Source organism: Chiloscyllium plagiosum, chromosome 35, assembly GCF_004010195.1.
Source record: "Chiloscyllium plagiosum isolate BGI_BamShark_2017 chromosome 35, ASM401019v2, whole genome shotgun sequence".
Lineage (NCBI taxonomy): Eukaryota > Metazoa > Chordata > Chondrichthyes > Orectolobiformes > Hemiscylliidae > Chiloscyllium > Chiloscyllium plagiosum.
In genome coordinates this window covers 39,807,065-39,826,269 of record NC_057744.1, presented here as the reverse complement: position 1 = coordinate 39,826,269, position 19,205 = coordinate 39,807,065, and the positions used below count along the sequence as shown (strand labels likewise).

General features: G+C 42.4%; 1 protein-coding gene across 3 annotated transcripts in view; it reads right to left on the bottom strand.

Moving 5' to 3' along the window:
- tespa1 (thymocyte expressed, positive selection associated 1) overlaps nucleotides 1–11,728 on the bottom strand; it is a 100,611-nt gene extending 88,883 nt beyond the window's left edge. Inside the window, exons 1-3 of one of the 3 annotated variants that reach the window (XM_043676971.1) lie at nucleotides 11,597–11,728; nucleotides 7,368–7,578; nucleotides 4,620–4,754 (exon numbers count right to left, since the gene is read on the bottom strand). In XM_043676971.1, the coding sequence (XP_043532906.1) occupies nucleotides 4,620–4,743 (124 nt within the window). In that variant the 5' untranslated portion in view covers nucleotides 4,744–4,754; nucleotides 7,368–7,578; nucleotides 11,597–11,728. Of the gene's footprint in view, nucleotides 1–3,109; nucleotides 3,191–4,619; nucleotides 4,755–7,367; nucleotides 7,579–11,596 lie in introns of those variants that run through there. The other 2 variants (XM_043676970.1, XM_043676972.1) reach the window with 2 other exon arrangements.
- Nucleotides 11,729–19,205: the final 7,477 nt, after the last annotated feature.

Sequence of the window (19,205 nt, the reverse complement as noted above, 5' to 3'; positions counted from 1 at the left end):
TCAGTCCTTGCCTTTCCAAATACATGTACATCCTGTCCCTCAGGATTCTCTCCAACATCTTGCCCACCACCGATGTCATGCTCACCGGTCTGTTGTTCCCTGCCTTTTCCATCCCAATTTGTATAATAATGGCACCACGTAAATCAGCCTCATGTCTTCCTGCATTATTCCTTCGGCTGTTGATGATAAGTACATGTCATCAAGATTCCCAGCACTTACTTCCCAAGCTTCCCACTGAGTTCTCGTGTACCCCTGATCAGTGCCCATGAAGTGCGTTGTGATTACACATCATTTGGTTCGTGTATGGAACGAACGTCCTGAGAAGTGATGGGTGTGGGTAAAGTTACAACGTTTAAAAGACATTTGATTAAGTGCAAGTATAAGGGAAGGTTTGGGAAAATATGATCCAAGCACATGCAAGTGGGACTGGCTTAGATTGAGATTATCATCCGCATGGACTGTATGGGCCGATAGGTCTGTTTACAAACACTCAGTGTAACTCTCTGACTCCAAGTGTGTTTGTATGTCCAAGCATGTATCTGCGCATTTCTGTCCGCACTTGTCTATTTGTGTGCGTTTATATGTATATCTGTGTGCCCCTCTGTGTGTATCTATCTCTCTGCACATGTTATGTGTCTATTTCTCTGAGTGTGTGTGTGTCTGTGTGCCTGTGACTGTCTGTGTGTTTGTGTGTGTGTGTGTGTGTTTGTTGATGATGCTGTGAGCTGCTGCCCTCCCTCTGTCCCTCGTAAACTGAATCTCTGATGATTTTTACCCTCCACTCCAAGCTGTACAGTGCTGGGGGGAGACGAGCAGAGACTGACAGCAAAATAAAGCTCAGCAGGTCTGGCAGCATCTGTGGACAGAAATGAAAGTTAACGTTTTAGGTCGAGTGACCCTTCCTCAGAACTCGTGTCAGGTGGATATTACATCACTGTAAGCACCATAGTGACTGCCAGACTCGTCCCACGCAGACACACACAGATATACACACACACACTGATACAGAGATTTAGAGAAACTCATTAATACGCAGAAACTAATACAGACATGGAATGTCTGTCGGTATTTCTCTTGCTCCAGGGTGACCTTGTCAGCATTTCACTTGCTTTGTCTGGTGGGTGTCAGTATTTAAGTCTGTCCTCAGGGAGTGTGTGAATAGTGCACTTCCTCACAATAGTGAGTGAATCGGTATTTCTGTGTGGTGTGTGACTGTAGGACAATTTCAAAATATGCAGATACTAAACCTGGAAGAATTATAATGTTTGTGATGGACAGTGTGGAACTCCAACAGGACAGTGACACATTGGTGTAGTTTTCAGGTTTATGGCAGATGAGGATTAATGCAGAGCAGTGTGAGGTGATGCACTTCGGTAGGAAGGACATTGAAATACAGTATAAAACAGGCTGTAAGGTTAGCAGTGGTGGACTCTCCCTCTTTATGGGCATTTAAGCGGGCATTGGATAGGTATATGGAGGATAGTGGGTTAGTATAGGTTAGGTGGGCTTGGATCGGCGCAACATCGAGGGCCAAAGGGCCTGTACTGCGCTGTATTCTTCTATGTTCTATGTTCTATATTCTATGAAAGCAGCCAAAGGTAACGACATGGCTAGGGAAGAAGCAGTGGGTAAAGGATGTGGAAGAAGATATTCAGGGCCTTAAATTATTGAACACGACATTCAGTCCTGAAGGGCTCCCAAGCAGAAAATGAGATGCTGTTCTTTCAGCTTGCATTGAGTCTTGCTGGAGCATAGCAAAAGGCAGATGGGGTTGGAAGTGGATGGGAAAACAGCCTGAATTATTTCAATCCACCACCATCCTCCTTTGTCTGGCTGAGCTTGTCTTTACCTTAAACACTGTCTCCTTTAACTCCTCTTACATTCTTCAAAACAAAGTTTTGGCCACGGGTACCCATGTGAGCCCAAGTTATCCCTGTCTCTTTGAGGGTTTGCGAAACATTCCTTGGAAACTCAGGTCCTTCATCCAATTCTTTCTCTGGTACATCGATGATATAATCTGTGTTGCTTCCCTCTCATGACTGGAATTGGAAAAATTTATCGATTTTGTTTCCACTTTCCAGTCTTCTCTCACATTCACCCAATCCATCTCTGACTCCTCTCTTCTCTTCCTCCAGATCTGTGTTTCCACTTCTGGAGGGAGACTGGCCACTGATATTCACCATAAACTCATTGACTCCAAAAGTTACCTGGACTAAACATCCTCATATCCCACTTCTTGTAAAGACTCCATTCTCCCAATTTTTCTATGTAAGGGAGGACGGAGGGGGTGTCCTTAGCTGAGAATTCCCCACTATTGTGGTTGACAGGGCCCTAAGCCAAGTCTGACTCACATGCTGCACTTATCTCTTCCCTGCCACAATAGCAATAGGGTACTACTGGTCCTCATTTTCCACCCACCAGCATTCACATCCAAAGGATTATAAAAGATTAAAAGATTTCTGCTACCTCCAGTGTGATGCCACCATTAAACACATACTCCTCTCCCCTCCTGTCTCAGAATTCCATAGGGACCATTCCCTCTGGAACCCTTTCCACTCCTCCCCCACTCCCAACACATCCCCACACCCACACGCTACTATCCCATGCAATCACAGAAGGTGTAATCTTCCTGTTTACTTCCTCCTTCCTCACTATCCAAGGCTCCAGTCACAGCCTCCAGGTAAAGTAGCATTTTACCTGTACTTTACTCGATTTGGTCTACTGTATTCACTGCTCACAATGTGGTTTTCTCTACACCTGGGAGATGAAGCACAGCTGGGAGACTACTTTTTCAAAAATCTACATGCTATTGGTAAAATTGACCTTGAGCTGAAGATTGTCATGCAGGTGCAGCAGGCGGTGAGGAAAGCTAATGGCATGCTGGCTTTCATAACGAGAGGATTTGAGTATCAGCGTAAGGATGCCTTGCTGCTGTTATACAAGGCCTTTTTGAGGTCACACCTTGAGTATTGTGTGCAGTTTTGGTCTCCTAGTCTGAGGAAGGATATTCTTGCTATTGAGAGAGTCCAGTGAAGGTTCACAAGACTGATTCTTGGAATGACGGGTCTTACATATAAGGAAACACTGGATCAACTGGGCTTATACTCACTGGAATTTAGATGAATGAGGGGAGATCCGAGAGAAACATAAAATCCTGATGGGATTTGACAGGCTAGATGTGTGAAGAATGTTCTTGATGTTGGTGAAGTCCAAGACAGTCACAGTCTGAGGATAAAGGATGAGCCATTCAGGATTGAGATGAAGAAGACATTCTTCACTCAGGGATTTGGGAACCTGTGAAATTCTCCTCCACAGAAAGCTATTAGAGCCAGTTCATTAGTTATACCTTTTATTCAAGAAGGAACCTGATGTGGCACTTGTGGTTAAAGCGATCAAGGGATATGGAGAGAAATCAGGAAAAGGATATTGAAATTGTATAATCAGCTATGATCATATTGAATGGCTGTGCAGGCTTGAAGGGCCAAATGGCCTAGTCCTGCGCCTAGTTTCTATGTTTCTGTGTTTCTGGTTGCCTACCATTTCAACACAGCACTATTCTTCCTTGCCAATTTTTCTGACTTGGGCCTGCTGCAGAGCTCCAGCAAAAAATAACATTTTAGTTGGTTATTAAGACCATAATAAAACAAATGGATTTTATTTTGTGAGGTTAGAACTTGTGTTAAACCTGTTTAGAACATAGGTTAGAGCTTGTTTTAAGGATTGTGTACAGTTCTATTCTCCACTGGAGACAGTGTGCAAAGAATTACAAAATCTGAGAAATAATCTCCATGAAGAAAGATTGAACTGGCTGAGGGTTTAATCTCCGGAAAAGAGAAGAGTTGGGATTGGTAGGTGAATGTCCATTGGATGGATGATGCTTTCAACTGGCATAAATTTAATGGGGTTGAAACTTTATTGCTGGAACAGCACAGCAGGTCAGGCAGCATCCAGGGAACAGGAGATTCGACGTTTCGGGCACAGGCCCTTCTTCAGGAATGAGCAGAGAGTGTTCAGCAGGAGAAGATAAAAGGTAGGGAGGAGGGACTTGGAGGAGGGGCGTTGGAAATGTGATAGGTGGAAAGAGGTCAAGGTGAGGGTGATAGGTCGGAGTAGGATGGAGGCGGAGAGGTCAAGAAGAAGACTGCAGGTCAGGAAGGCGGTGCCGGGCTGGAGGGATTCGGCTGAGACAAGGTGGGGGGAGGGGGGATGAAGAAACTGGTGAAGTCCAAGTTCATCCCCTGTGGTTGGAGGGTTCCCAGTCGGAAGATAAGACGCTCCTCCTCCGACCGTCGCATTGTTGTGTTGTCATTGGACTCATCCACCGCCAAACCTTTTATCTTCTCCTGCTGAACACTCTCTGCTCATTCCTGAAGAAGGGCCTGTGCCTGAAACGTCCTGCTCCTTGAATGCTGCCTGTCCTGCTGTGCTGTTCCAGCAATAAAGTTTCAACTTTGATCTCCAGCATCTGCAGACCTCACTTTGTCCTCATAAATTTAATGGGGCAAACTGGGAATACTGGTTATGATCTGAACAGAGGAAAATTGCAGAACAAATTAATACTTTAAAATATGTGTCAAAGAAAGTGATTCCAGAGAAGTGTTGTCCAGACAGATTCTTACCTGAACTAGAGGTTGTGCCCATGACATTCTCATCCACAGTGTGCCATTGATCCCGGCTCTTAGCCCAGGCTCTACGCTTTCTGGAAGTGCTGCTCTCCCAGGAAGCTTCAGATGAAACTTCCATCTTGCCCGTCACTGCAAAATGCCATTAGAAAAATGTTTTAGAAAAGCAATCAATAAAAATGAGCTCCTATTTTCTATGGCATCTTTTTTCTATCTTCAGAATGCCCATGGAGCTGTAGAGTCAGAGAGATCTGACACCAGTCAAAGACCTAATTATTCTAATGCCATTTTCCAGCAGTCGTCTCATAGTCTCGTTATGCTTTGGCATCACAAATGTACATCTAAATACTTCTGAAATGTTATAAGGGTTTCTGCTTTTAACACACTGACAGGAAGTGGATTCATGATGCCCACTACAACTCTGCATGAAAACGGTTTTCCTTACATCTCCTGTAGACCTCCTGCCCCTTACCTTAAATCTATGACTCTGGTCATTGAGCCCTCTGTCAAGGGGAAATCTTTCTTCCTGACTACTCTATCTCTGCCCCTCATAATTCTGTACATCCCAAACATGTCCCTTCTCAATCTCCTCTGCTTTAAGGAAAATAACCCCAATTCGTCCAATCCTTCCTTGCTGAAATTCCTCGTAACCGGCAACATCCTGGTAAGTCTCATATAAGCTATGAATATTTTACAACTCAATGACTTTATGGAGTGAAGAATCACAGGCAACTTGTATAAAAGCAGCAAGATGATGAGCAGTTCATCTACTTTAATAATATTTGCTGAAGGATGAATTTTCCCAAGATTTCAAGAGAAATTGAAATGAAACCAAAATACTTGGTATGCTGGAAATCCAAATCATAAAGCTAGAAATATTCAACTCGTCCAGTATCTTCAGAACAAGTGAATTCCCTGTTCTTGTTCGTGTTGGCGTTGGTGGTGGTGTTTATGTTGGTGTTGCTGTTGCTGTTGGAGCTGATGCTGGACATGGTGTTGTTGCTGGTATTGGTTTTGGTCTTGGCACCTATGTTGTGATGCTACTATTGTTGCTATTGCTACTGGTACCTGTGTTGGTGCTTGTGATATGGTTGGTGCTAGTTTTTGTGTGGGCCTGGCTCTTGTGTTGTTGATGTTGCTGGTGTTGCTGTTGATTCGAGTCTTGTGTGTTGATGCTGGTGTTGGTCCTGGCTTTTACATTAGAATCATAGAATCAAGCAAAAATGGAAACATATAAAATAGGAGCAAGAATACGCCATTTGGGTCTTCAAGCTTGCACCGCCACTCAATATGATCATGAGTGGTGATGCATGCAATTTCAGTATCTCATTTCTTCTTTCTTTCCATATCACTTGATCCCTTTAGCCACAAGGGCCACACCTAGTTCTCTCTTGAATATATCTAATAAACTGGCCCCAACAGCTTCCTGTGGGGGAGAATTCCACAGGTTCACAACTGTCTGAGTAAAGAAATTCTTCCTCATCTCAATCCTGAATGGCTTATCCTTTTGTCTTAGACTGTAACCCCTAATTCTGACTTTACCAGCATTGGGAACATTCTTCCTGCATCTAACCTATCCAGTCCCATCAGGATTTTATATGTTTCTCTCAGATCTCAACTCATTCTTCTAAATTCCAGTGAGTACAATCCCAGTCTTTCCTCATACATAAAACCTGCCATCCTAAGAATCGGTCTGGACTCCCTCAGTAGGCAGAATATTCTTCCTTAGACTAGGAAACCAAAGCCACACAATATTGAAAATGTGGCCTCACCAAGGTCCTTTATGACTACAGCAAAACATCCCTACTCATATACTAGAATCCTTTGGCTTGTTGCCTGCTGAACCTTCATGCCAACCTTCAGTGACTGTTCCATCATGACAACCAGGTCTCGTTGCAACTCACCTTTTCCTGAACTGCTGTAATTCAATAATTTGTCTTCCTATTTTGGCCACCAAAGTGGATAACCTCACATTTATTCACATCATATTACATTTGTCAAGTTTGTGCTCACTCAGCCAACCTGTCCAAGTCATCCTGCATCCTCTTAGCTTCCTCCTCACAGCACACACTCCCACCCAGCTTAGAGTCATCTGCAAATTTGGAGATATTGCATTCAAATCCTTTGTCCAAATCATTAATATATATTGTGAACAGCTGGGTTTCCAGCACTGTATCCTACTTGTCACTGCCTGCCATTCTGAAAAGGACCCATTTATTCCAACTCACTGCTTCCTGTCTGCCAAACATTTCTCTATCCACATCAATATATTACCCCCATGTGCTTTAACGTTGCTTACCAATCTCTTGTGAAAAGCTTTTTGTAAGTCCAGATACATATAACATCCACTGATTCACCCTTGCCTACTCTACTACTCAAAGAATTTCAGAAGATTTGTCAAACAAGATTTCCTTTTCATATATCCATGCTGAGTTGGACCAATTCTGTCACTGCTTTCCAAAGGTTCAATTATTACAGCCTTAATAAGGGACTCCAGCATTTTCCCCATCAGGGATGTCAAGATAACCGGCCTACAATTCCTCATTTTCTCTCTCCTTGCTTATTTAAAAAGTGGAGTTACATTAGCTATTATTGGAACACTTCCAGAGTCTACAGAATGCTGGAAAATGATCACCAATGCATCCGCTAATTCTTGGGCCACTTCCTTAAATACTCTGGGATGCAGAGCATTAGCTCTCAAGACTGATTGGATTTTAATCCTGTCAAATTCCCCAATACCAATACCTGACTAATAAGGATTTCTTTCAGTTCCTTCTCCACGATTGACCCTTCATCCTCGAGCATGTCCAGAAGGTTATTTTTGTCCTCCTTTTGTGAAGACAGATCCAAAGTATTTGTTCAACTGAACTATCATCTTTTTGTTGTCTGTTGTGAATTCACCTGATTCTGATTGCAAGGGACTTATATTTGTTTTAACCAGTCTTCTTCTCTTCACCTATTTACAGAAGATTTTACAGTCAGTTTTACATTTTCCATAAATTTATTCTTATATTCTCTTTTCCCTTTACAAATTAAACCCTTTGTCCTCCTCTGCTGAATTTTAAAGTTCTCCCTGTTCTCAAGATTTCCTGCTTTTCTGGTCAATTTATATGCTCCTCTTTGACTTTAACACTAAGCCTGATTTCCCTTGTTAGTGATGACGAACCACCATCCCTGATTTACTCTTACGCCAGACAAGAATGTATAAATGTTGAAGTTCATCCATATATTCTTTAAATGTCTGCCATTGCCAATCCACCATCAACCCCATAAGTATTCTTGGCCAGTTTATCCTAGCCAATGCATGCTTCATACCATCAAAGTTAGCTTGCTTTAAGTTCAGAACCCTAGTTTCAGATTTAACCATGTCACTCTCCATCTTAAGAAGAATTCTACCATATTATGATCACTCTTGCCCAAAGGATCTTGTACCACAAGGATGCTAATTAATCCTCTCTCATTACACAATAGCCAGTGTAGGGTTGCCTGCTCTCTTGTTCGTTCCATGACGTATTAATCAAAAAAATCATCTCTCAGACATTCAGGAAATCCTCCACCATTGCATTACTACCAATTTGATAAATATAATTGATATGCAGGTTGAAGTCACCCATAATAAGTGCTGTATCCTTACTGTACATATCTCTAATTTCCTGTTAGATATCATCTCCAATTTTGCAATTACTGTTTAGTGGTGTGTACACAACTCCCACTAACATATTTTTCCCTTCAGTGTTCCACAGCTCCGCCTATACAGTTTCTACATCATCTAGTCCAATGTCCTTAATTACTATTATGTTAATCTCCTCCTTAACCAGGATTGCAACCCCACCTCCCCTCCCTTTCCATCTATCTTTCCTGAAAATTGATTACCCCTGACTGTTGAGTTCCCATCTTGGTCACCCTGGTGCCAGGACTCCATATCCATTAACAATTGTCTGTGCAGTTAATTCATTCACCTTATGACAAATGAACATAGAACACAGAAAAGTACAGCACAGAACAGGCCGAGGGTTAATCCTAATGTAAAATAAAATAACTTAACCTACGCACTCCTCAACTCACTGCAACCCATGTATATGTCCAGCAGTCGCTTAAGTGTCCCTAAGACTCGGCTTCCACCACCACCACCACCACCGCTGGCAACGCATTCCTGCATTCACAACTCTCTGCGTAAAGAGAGTTGCTTGCATTGAGACAAAGAGCCTTCAGGCTTGTGTTTCTTTTGACATGTATTGCTCTTTACGAATTAATGTGACCATTTCTGATTTATGTCTTTGGTTTCTCTGCCTTCTACTTTCACTTTTCCCCTTACTGCCTTTTGTTTCTGTCCCCACTTTACTTACCTCCAACTTCCTGCATTGGTTCCCAATCCCCTGCTATTTTAGTTTAATTTTTGATTTTTGATCATTTGATACTAATCCGGATTTCACCCTAAGACTGTGAAGGCACCACTCACACTGAAGTGTTGGAGAATCTCAAAGCATAAATGGGAAATCATGTGTCACAAACTTGATTGAGTTTTTTGAGGAAATAACAAAGCGGATTGATGAGAGCAGAGCGGTAAATGTGATCTATATGAACTTCAGTAAGGTGTTCGACAAGGGGAGACTGATTAGCAAGGTTAGATCTCATGGAATACAGGGAGAACTAGCCATTTGGATACAGAACTGGCTCAAAGGTAGAAGACAGAGGGTGGTGGTGGAGGGATGTTTTTCAGACTGGAGGTCTATGACCAGTGGAGTGCCACAAAGATTGGTGCTGGGTCCTCTACTTTTTGTCATTTACATAAATGATTTTTAATTCAGATAAATGCGAGGTGCTGCATTTTGGGAAAGCAAATCTTAGCAGGACATATTCACTTAATGGCGAGGTCCTAGGCAGTGTTGCTGAACAAAGAGACCTTGAAGTGCAGGTTCATAGCTCCTTGAAAGTGGAGTCCCAGGTAGATAGGATAGTCAAGAAGGCATTTGGTATGCTTTTCTTTATTGGTCAGAGTGTTGAGTACAGGAGTTGAGAGGTCATGTTGCAGCTGTACAGGACATTGGTTAGGCCACTGTTAGAATATTGCATGCAATTCTGGTCTCCTTCCTATCAGAAAGATGTTGTGAAACTTGAAAGGGTTCAGAAAAGATTTACAAGGATTTGCCAGGGTCGGAGGATTTGAGATATAGGGAGAGGCTGAACAGTCTGGGGATGTTTTCCCTGGAGTGTCGGAGGCTGAGGGGTGACCTGATAGTGGTTTACAAAATTATGAGAGGCATGGATAGGGTAAATAGGCAAAGTCTTTTCCCTGGGGTCGGGGAGTCCAGAACTAGGGGGCATAGGTTTTGGGTGACAGGGGAAAGATATAAAAGAGACCTAAGGGGCAACCTTTTCACACAGAGGGTGGTATGTATATGGAATGAGCTGCCAGAGAAAGTGTGGACGCTGGTACAATTGCAACATTTAAGAGGCATTTGAATGGGTATATGAATAGGAAGGGTTTGGAGGGATATGGGCCAAATGCTGGCAGGTGGGACTGGTTTGGGTTGGGATATCTGGTCAGCTTGGACCGAAGGGTCTGTTTCCATGCTGTACTCTCTATGACTCTATAAAACCACTGTGAACAAAACTTTTCCTTGAGTTAGCAAGAAAACAGTTATGCAGATTAAGTATCTATTGCAGCAGTTCCAGGAGTTTAATTCATTCTTTTGACAATGGTTTCTTCTTATATTCTCACTGGTGATTTTTAGGAATCCCAAGAAACTAATGAAATTGACAGTAGATTTCAAATTGCAATTCTGAACTGTAAAATAAAAATGGCAACAGGTTGGAGACCACTTCCTGGTTTGTTCTTGTACTTGTTAATTTTAATTTGGAGGTGCCAGTGTTGGACTGGGGTGTACAAAGTTAAAAATCACACAACACCAAGTTATAATCCAACAGGTTTATTTGGAAGCACTAACTTTCAGAGCGCTGCTCCTTCATCAGGTGGTTGTGGAGTAAAATATCATAAGACACAGAACTTATAGCAGAAGTTTACTGTGTGATGCAACTGAAATTATATATTGAAAAAGATCTGGATTGTTTGTAAAGTCTCTCATCTTTTAAAATGACCATGTTGGTTTCAGTTCTTTCATTTGTAAATCCCAGAACTTTTTTTAAAGTTACACACACATAAAAGTTTGTGAATTGAATTTGTATTTGCAGAATTACATTTTATTTTGCTCAAAAACTGCATGAATCCATGTAAGGTTCTGTAAATCCCTTTTTTAAAAAAAAATTTTATCTGAACATTGGGGCATAGACAGCCTCACACAGAGCACCTCACACCTTCAATGCATTATCTGAGCTGACGTGGCACTCCTTGTTAAAATTCACTTGAGAATGCAACTTTAAAAAAACAGTTCTGGGATTAACAATGGTCATTCTAAAAGATGAGAGACTTAACAGACAATCCAGGTCTTTTTCAATATATAATTGTAGTAGCATGACAGTGTAAACTTTTGCTATAAATTCTACATCTTATGATTATACACCACAACCACCTGGTGAAGAGGCAGGTCCAAATAAACCTGCTGGACACCTGGTGTGTGACTTTTAACTTTGTTAATTTTAGCCAGTCACAATGCCCCAATCTCAGGAGTTTATCCAGATTAAAATTCCACAAATGGTTATATCAACTCTGTTAATAATTACATACAGAAAAGTAGAATCAGACACAAGAAATAATTTCCAAATGGATATGAGAAGCAATTTTGTCAATTTGAGAACAATAGTTGGACAGCATTAGACTAGGGCCAGATACTTTCAGAGAACAGTTTAGGACCAAAGAAATAACATTTGAATAACAATTTCATTAAGTTACTCCTGTTAAATGCTGATTTTACATAAAACTTATCTAGGCCTCTCTCCATGATAGTTTGAGCAGCTAAAGGCCCCACAACAACTTGATTTGGACACACTGCTTTTCACTCAAAGTGCACACTTACCCAATGTCTGTAATGGTCAATCCCACTCATTCAATTCAATAATCAAAGCCAAAGTCCATCTGTCATAGTGTCCACTGACAGTTTGTTCTAACAGTAACAAATTTCAGTCCCATGTCTGCCCCAGTATGAATAGGAAAGAGGAAGCTGACTGAGTTTGACAATCTTACCACTGCTATTAAACCACTTCCTGTGTATGCATCAGCTACAAGTTAACATACAGTACACATTTTTTCTCAATTCTGTTTGGAAGTAAATGCTTTATTATTTATTGATTTGCAGAAATATATTGCCTATGTGTGCGGAAATGAATTATAAACTGTCCTCATGAGTATACATTAAGCTGTCATTATCGGTACTAAGTTTTGACATCTCCCGCTAGTTAGTATTTTAGTTTCAGTTACTCAGCTAAGCTGCTTTTCCTGTCAAACCGTTTCATTAATGCTTCATCATGAAATCTACAGGAAACATCATTCTGTCGGCAAACTGGTAGCTGATGTTTTTCATATTTTAAGTGGTACAGACTCACCCCATTTTTTTCTACACTCCATATCAATACCTTGTACTCAATTTTCACTGTCCTGCTCACACCTGTTTAATGTTTAATGTTAATGTTTAATGTTCTATTCTATTAGGTTCCAATCTTCTCTTCATTCCCCACACAGTTTAATTATCCATACAGACTTATTGCACTGACTCCTAATATGCTTTTCTTACTTGATTTTCCTGATCACTTCCCATAATATTATAATCACACCCAAATTCATTCCACTTGATCCCTGCACATGCAAATTAATACACCAATCTTCCCAGTCCTACTTTTGGATTAGGGTTCTTGGATCAAACATTACCAGTTAGATATTGTCAGAGTGATTCCCTAATTTTTGTTGCATTCATGGAGTATGGGTGTTGCTGGGCTTTTTTTTAATTTATCTCTGGGACATGGGCATCAGTGGCTGGCTGGACAGCATTTACTGTCCCTGTTTGGCCTTGAAAAGGTGGTGGTGAACTGCCTTCTTGAACCACTGTAGTCCATGTGCTGTACATTGATCTACAATGCACTTAAAGAGAGAATTCCAGGATTTTGATCAAGCAACTGTGAAGGAGTGGTGATATATTTCCAAGCCAGGATGGTGTGTGGCTTGCAGGTGAACCTGTATGTGGTGGTGTTCCCATGTATCTGCTGCCCTTGTATCTGCTGCCCTTCCCAGATGGGAGTGGTCATGAGTGTAAAAGGTGTTGTGTAAGCATCTTTGGTGAATTTCTGTATGCATGTTGTAGATAGTAGACACTGCTGTTCCTGGTGATGGAAAGATGTGGTGCCAATCAAGCTGGCTGGTTACCAGGCAGCATACTCCAAATCCTAATAACTCTGAGTGAAGACATTTCTCTTCATCTCACTCCTAGTTCTCTTGCTGACAATCTTGACATTATGACTACGAGCTACTGATATACCAACTAGTTGAAACAAAATATCCTTCTTCATCCAAAGTTGTTCATAATTTTGAATACTTCTTCATCCTGTCTGTTCCAAGGAGAGTAAGCTCAATTTCTCTAATCTTTCCATTGCAGTAAATTTTCTTTGAACTTTCTCTAAGGCTGTTTTTCAGAACCAAAAGGGTGACTGCTTTATTTACAAGACTTTTGGTATCAGTTCTCATCCTTCTGCATCAAAAGGTGGCCCTCACAGATTGGATCTGATGTTGAGCACCACAGGGATGTCAGCCATAGGTGACAATATATTTCCCCAGGTAGGGGAAACGTTCCATGTCTCAGAATACTTTTCCATTGAACACGTTAGTCGTTTTCTTCTTGGATTTCAACCTGTTGAGGTTTGAAGTGTTTTCTGCCAATCCTGCAGACAATGTTCAAACAACTGGGAAGCTTGTGCTTAACAAGATAAAGAATGGTGGTGATGAAGATGGAGAAAATGTTGGAGCTGATGCCACATCCCTGCTTGACACCTGTCTTGATCTCAAAGGTGTTGTTATACACAGCCATCGATGAACACTGTAAGTTGATTGATTGAATCAAAAGCTAGGTCAGATCAATGTAGTTCACGTAGAGTTGTTGTTCTTTTTGGTATTTCTCTTAAAGTTGTCAAGCAGTGAAAATCATGTCCCCAGTTCTATGGTTTGGTCAGAAACCACACGAGCTTTCCAGAAGGATCTCTTCAGAAACTGGAAGAAGCCACACAGCAAGAATTTGGGTGAATATCCAGGTCGTGGAGGAAAGAATGAGTCTTGAAATGCAACTCCAATGGAATTCTCATGCTAACCGATGATGCGGAACACTAGCTTGTCATCACCATCACATGTCTTCTAAAAAGACAAGTTCAAGACTTCTTGGAGGTGTCCATGAACAAAGCACTAGTCATGATCAATTATGCAATCATTCGATGCCAAGACCAAAAGGATACACTCATTAACAAAGTGATGACCATTGCCGATGACTGCTTGACAGACAGACTGCTTGCTCATCTGTTCCTCGATGTCCATCAAATGCCACTAGAACCAATTGAAGGTGAAGAAACAGGTTTGAAAAAAGTTCAACATTAACTCTGGGCGGCATGGTGGCACAGTGGTTAGCACTGTTGCCTCACAGCGCCAGAGACCCGGGTTCAATTCCTGCCTCAGGCGACTCTCTGTGTGGAGTTTGCACATTCTCTGCATGGGTTTCCTTCCACAATCCAAATAAATGTGCAGGTTAGGTGAATTGGCCATGCTAAATTGTCCGTAGTGTTAGGGGAATGGGTCTGGGTGGCGGGTTGGTGTGGACTTGTTGGGCCAAAGGGCCTGTTTCCATGCTGTAAGTAATCTAATCTAACTTTATTGGTTTGAGTACAGAAGTTGGGAGGCCATGCTGTGGCTGTACAGGATATTGGTTAGGCCACTGTTGGAATATTGCGTGCAATTCTGGTCTCCTTCCTATCGGAAAGATGTTGTGAAACTTGAAAGGGTTCAGAAAAGATTTACACGGATGTTGCCAAGGTTGGAGGATCTGAGCTACAGGGAGAGGCTAAATAGGCTGGGGCTGTTTTCCCTGGAGTGTCGGAGGCTGAGAGGTGGCTTTATAGAGGTTTACAAAATTATAAGGGGCATATGATAAATAGGCAAAGTCTTTTCCCTAGGGTTGGGGAGTCTAGAATTAGAGGACATAGGGCATAGGGTTAGGGTGAGAGGGGAAAGATATAAAAGAAACCTAAGGGGCAACTTTTTCACACAGAGGGTGGTACATGTATGGAATGAGCTGCCAGAGGATGTGGTGGAGGGTGGTACAATTGCAACATTTAAGAGGCATTTGGATGGGTATACGAATATGAAGGGTTTGGAGGGATATGGGCTGGGTGCTGGCAGGTGGGACTAGATTGGGTTTGGATATCTGGTCAGCATAGACGGGTTAGACCGAAGGGTCTGTTTCCATGCTTGTACATCTCTATGACTCTATGACTCTAAATGGCTTCAAGAGCCAAGCAGGCTAGTAAACATCCAACAATATCTTCACCAAAATCTCCAAAGATTTTAGTGGGGTAGAGGAAATATGGAAAAAAACTGAAGACAAACCATCATCTCATGCTATCAAGAAATTATCAGCTACAAGAGCAGGAAACATCGAGCCTGGTTTGGTGAGAATGACCAAATCATCACTACTTCATTGATGAGGAGTAGGAAGCTCTTCATGCCTGGCAAAACAACTTCACCAACAAAGCAATGAAGAGAACTTGCCAAGTAGTAAAAGAAAAACCAGGGAACTCAAGAGCCAATGTGGATTGAGAAAGCAAAGGATTTGCACCTCCTGACCAACAAATATGACACCTGGGTCTTCTTCAGTACCACCAAAGCATGCAACATAGTCCATAGAACAGTACAGCACAGTACTCTTCGACCCTTGATGTTATGCCAACCTTTAACTCTCAGATCAAACTAACCACTATACCCTACATTTTACCATCGTCCATATGCCTATCTGAGAGTCACTTAAATGTCCCGAGTGTATCTGACTGTTACCACTGTTGGTAGTGCATTCCATGCACTCACCATTCACTGCGTAAAGAACTTACCTCTGACATCTTCCCTAAACCTCCCTTCAATCACATTAAAATTATGTCCCATCGTGCCAGCCATTTGCACCCTGGGAAAAAGCCGTTGGCTATCCACTCTATCTATGCTTCTCATCATCTTGTACACCTCTATCAAGTCACCTCTCATCCTTCTTCACTCCAAAGAGAAAAAAACCTAGCTCTCTCAACCTTTCTTCATAAGACATGCGCTCCAGTCCAGGCAGCATCCTGATAAATCACCAATCTTCATTCACTCTAAAGCTACCTGAAATGAGACAACCAAAACTGAACACAATATTTTAAGTGTGCTCTAATCAGGGCTTTATAGAGCTGCAGCATAAACTCGCTACTCTTAAACTCAATCCCCCACTAATGAAAGCCATCACACCATACGCCTCCTTAACAACTCTATCAACTTGTGTGGATTCTTGATGGTGTGGCTGTGCAGAGGGATCTTGGAGTCCATGTGCATAGATCCCTGAAAGTTGCCACCCAGGTGGATAGTGCTGTTAAGAAGGCATACAGTGTTTGAAATTTCATTGGTAGAGGGATTGAGTTCCGGAACTGCAATATCATGCTGCAACGATACAAAATGCTGGTGCGGCCACCCTTGAAATATTGTGTACAGTTCTGGTCCCCATATTTCGGGAAGGTTGTGGAAACCTTGGAAAAGGTGCAGAGGAGATTTACTAGGATGTTGCCTGGTCTGGAGGGAATGTCGTATGAGGAAAGGCTGAGAGACTTGAACCTATTCTCATTGGCAAGAAGAAGGCTAAGAGGGGATTTGCTAGAGATATACAAGATGATCAGAGGATTACATAGGGTAGACAGTGAAAGACGTTTTTTCCAGGATGATGACATCAGCTTGTACGAGAGGGCATAACTACAAATTGAGGGGTGATGGATTTAAGACAGACGTCAGAGGCAGGTTCTTTACACAGAGAGTGGTAAGGGCATGGAATGCCCTACCTGCTAGGGTAGTCAACTCAGCCACATCAAGGAGATTTAAACAATCCTTAGATAAGCACTTGGATGATTTTGGGATAGTGTACTGGGACGAGCTGAGAATAGTACACAGGTTGGTGCAACATCGAGGGCCGAAGAGCCAGTTCTGTGCTGTATTGTTCTATGTTCTATGTAAACCATGAGGGATCTATGGGCATAGACCCTGACATCCCTCTGTTCCTCCACACTGTCAAGAATCCTGCCTTTAACCCTGTAATCTGCATTCGAATTCAATCTTCCAAAATGAATCACTTTGCACTTTTCCAGGTTCAGCTCCATCTGCCACTACTTAGCCCAGCACTGCATTCCTGTCTATGTCCTGTTGCAACCTATAACAGCCCTCCACACTATCCTCCACTCCACCACCCTTTGTGTCATTGGCAACTAACCCACCCTTCCTCTTCCCCTTCCAAGTCATTTATAAAAATCACAAAGAGCAGAGGTCCCAGAACAGATTCCTGCAGAACACCACTGGTCACCGAGATCCAGGCTGAATACTTTCCATCTACTTCCACCCTCTTCGTCTATGGGCAAGCTGTAATAGATAGCCAAATTTCCTTGTATCCCATGCCTCCTTACTTTCTGAATGAGCCTACCATGAGGAATCTTATCAAATGCTTTGGTAAAATCCATGTACACCACATCCACTGCTCCATCTTCTCAATGTGTTTTGTCACACCATCAAAGAATTCAATAATGCTTCTGAGGCATGGCCTACCCCTCATAAAGCCATTCTGAATACTTCTAATCAAACTACGCTTTTCCAAATAATCATAAATCCTGTCTCTCAGAATCCTCTCCAATAATTTGCTCAAAACTGACGGAAGATGATTAGGGGGTTAGATCGGGTTGACAGTGTGAACCTTTTCCCGCGTATGGAGTCGGGTATTACAAGGGGGCATAGCTTTAAATTAAGGGGGGGTAGATATAGGACTGAAGTTAGGGGTAGGTTCTTCACTCAGCGAGTCGTAAGTTCATGGAATGCCCTGCCAGTAGCAGTGGTGGACTCTCCCTCTTTATGGGCATTTAAGCGGGCATTGGATAGGTATATGGAGGAGAGTGGGTTAATATAGGTTAGGTGGGCTTGGATCGGCGCAACATCGAGGGCCAAAGGGCCTGTACTGCGCTGTATTCTTCTATGTTCTTCTATGTTCTATTAAAGGAAGGCTGACTGGTCTATAATTCCTAGGGTTATCCCTAATCCCTTCCTTGAACAAGGGAATAACATTTGCCACCCTGCAATATATGGACCCAAAATATGAGTCTTCAAATGAGTGTGAAGTAAGGATGGAACCCTTTTGTGACACAGATTGGCTTTCAAGGAGACAAAACTTCAAAGAACTTAACATTGGCTAACATGATGCCATTATGTAGATAAGGTGGTAAGGAAAAGCCAGTGAGCCTGACATCAATGGTGGACAAGTTGTCAGACAGAATTCTGAGGGACAGGATTTATATATGTTTGGAAAGGTAACGACTGATTAGGGATAGTTGACATGACTTTGTGTTGGAAATCGTGTCTTCGTAACTTTAAAGAAGTGACAAAGAAGTTTGATGAAGGCAGAATGATGGACATTGACTATATGAACTTCAGCAAGGTGTACAACAAGGTTCTGCATGGTTTGACTGTTTTTTTTAGGTTAGATTACAGGGAATATATGGAGAGCTAGCCATTTGGATACAAAACTGAGTTGAAGGTAGGAGACAGAGGGTTGTGGTGGATGATTCCATTTTGAACTAGAGACCTGCGACCAGCATTGTGGCACAAAGATCGGTGCTGGTTCCACTGCTTTTTGTCATTTATATAAGTGATCTGGATGTGAATGTAGGAGTTATGGTTAGCAAATTTATGGATGAAACCAAATTAGTGGTGTAGTGGACAGTAAAGATTACCTCAAATTACAACATGACCTTGGTCTGATGGGTCGATAGGCTGAGGAGTAGCAGATAATCTGAACAAATATGAGGTGCTACATTTTGGAAAGGCAAATCAGAGCAGGACTTATACACTTAATGGTAATGTCAGGGATGTTGCTAAACAAAGAGACCTTGGAGTGCAAGTTCATAGTTCATTGAAAGTGAAGTCGCAGGTAGACAAGATAGTAAAGAAAGCATTTGGTACGGTTGCCTTTACTGGTCAGTGCATTGAGTACAGGAGTTGGGAGGTCATGTTGCAGCTGTACAGGACATTGTTGAAACTTTATTGCTGGAACAGCACAGCAGGTCAGGCAGCATCCAGGGAACAGGAGATTCGACGTTTCGGGCACAGGCCCTTCTTCAGGAATGAGCAGAGAGTGTTCAGCAGGAGAAGATAAAAGGTAGGGAGGAGGGACTTGGAGGAGGGGAGTTGGAAATGTGATAGGTGGAAAGAGGTCAAGGTGAGGGTGATAGGTCGGAGTAGGGTGGAGGCGGAGAGGTCAAGAAGAAGACTACAGGTCAGGAAGGCAGTGCCGGGCTGGAGGGATCCGGCTGAGACAAGGGGGGGGGAGGGGGGATGAAGAAACTGGTGAAGTCCAAGTTCATCCCCTGCGGTTGGAGGGCTCCCAG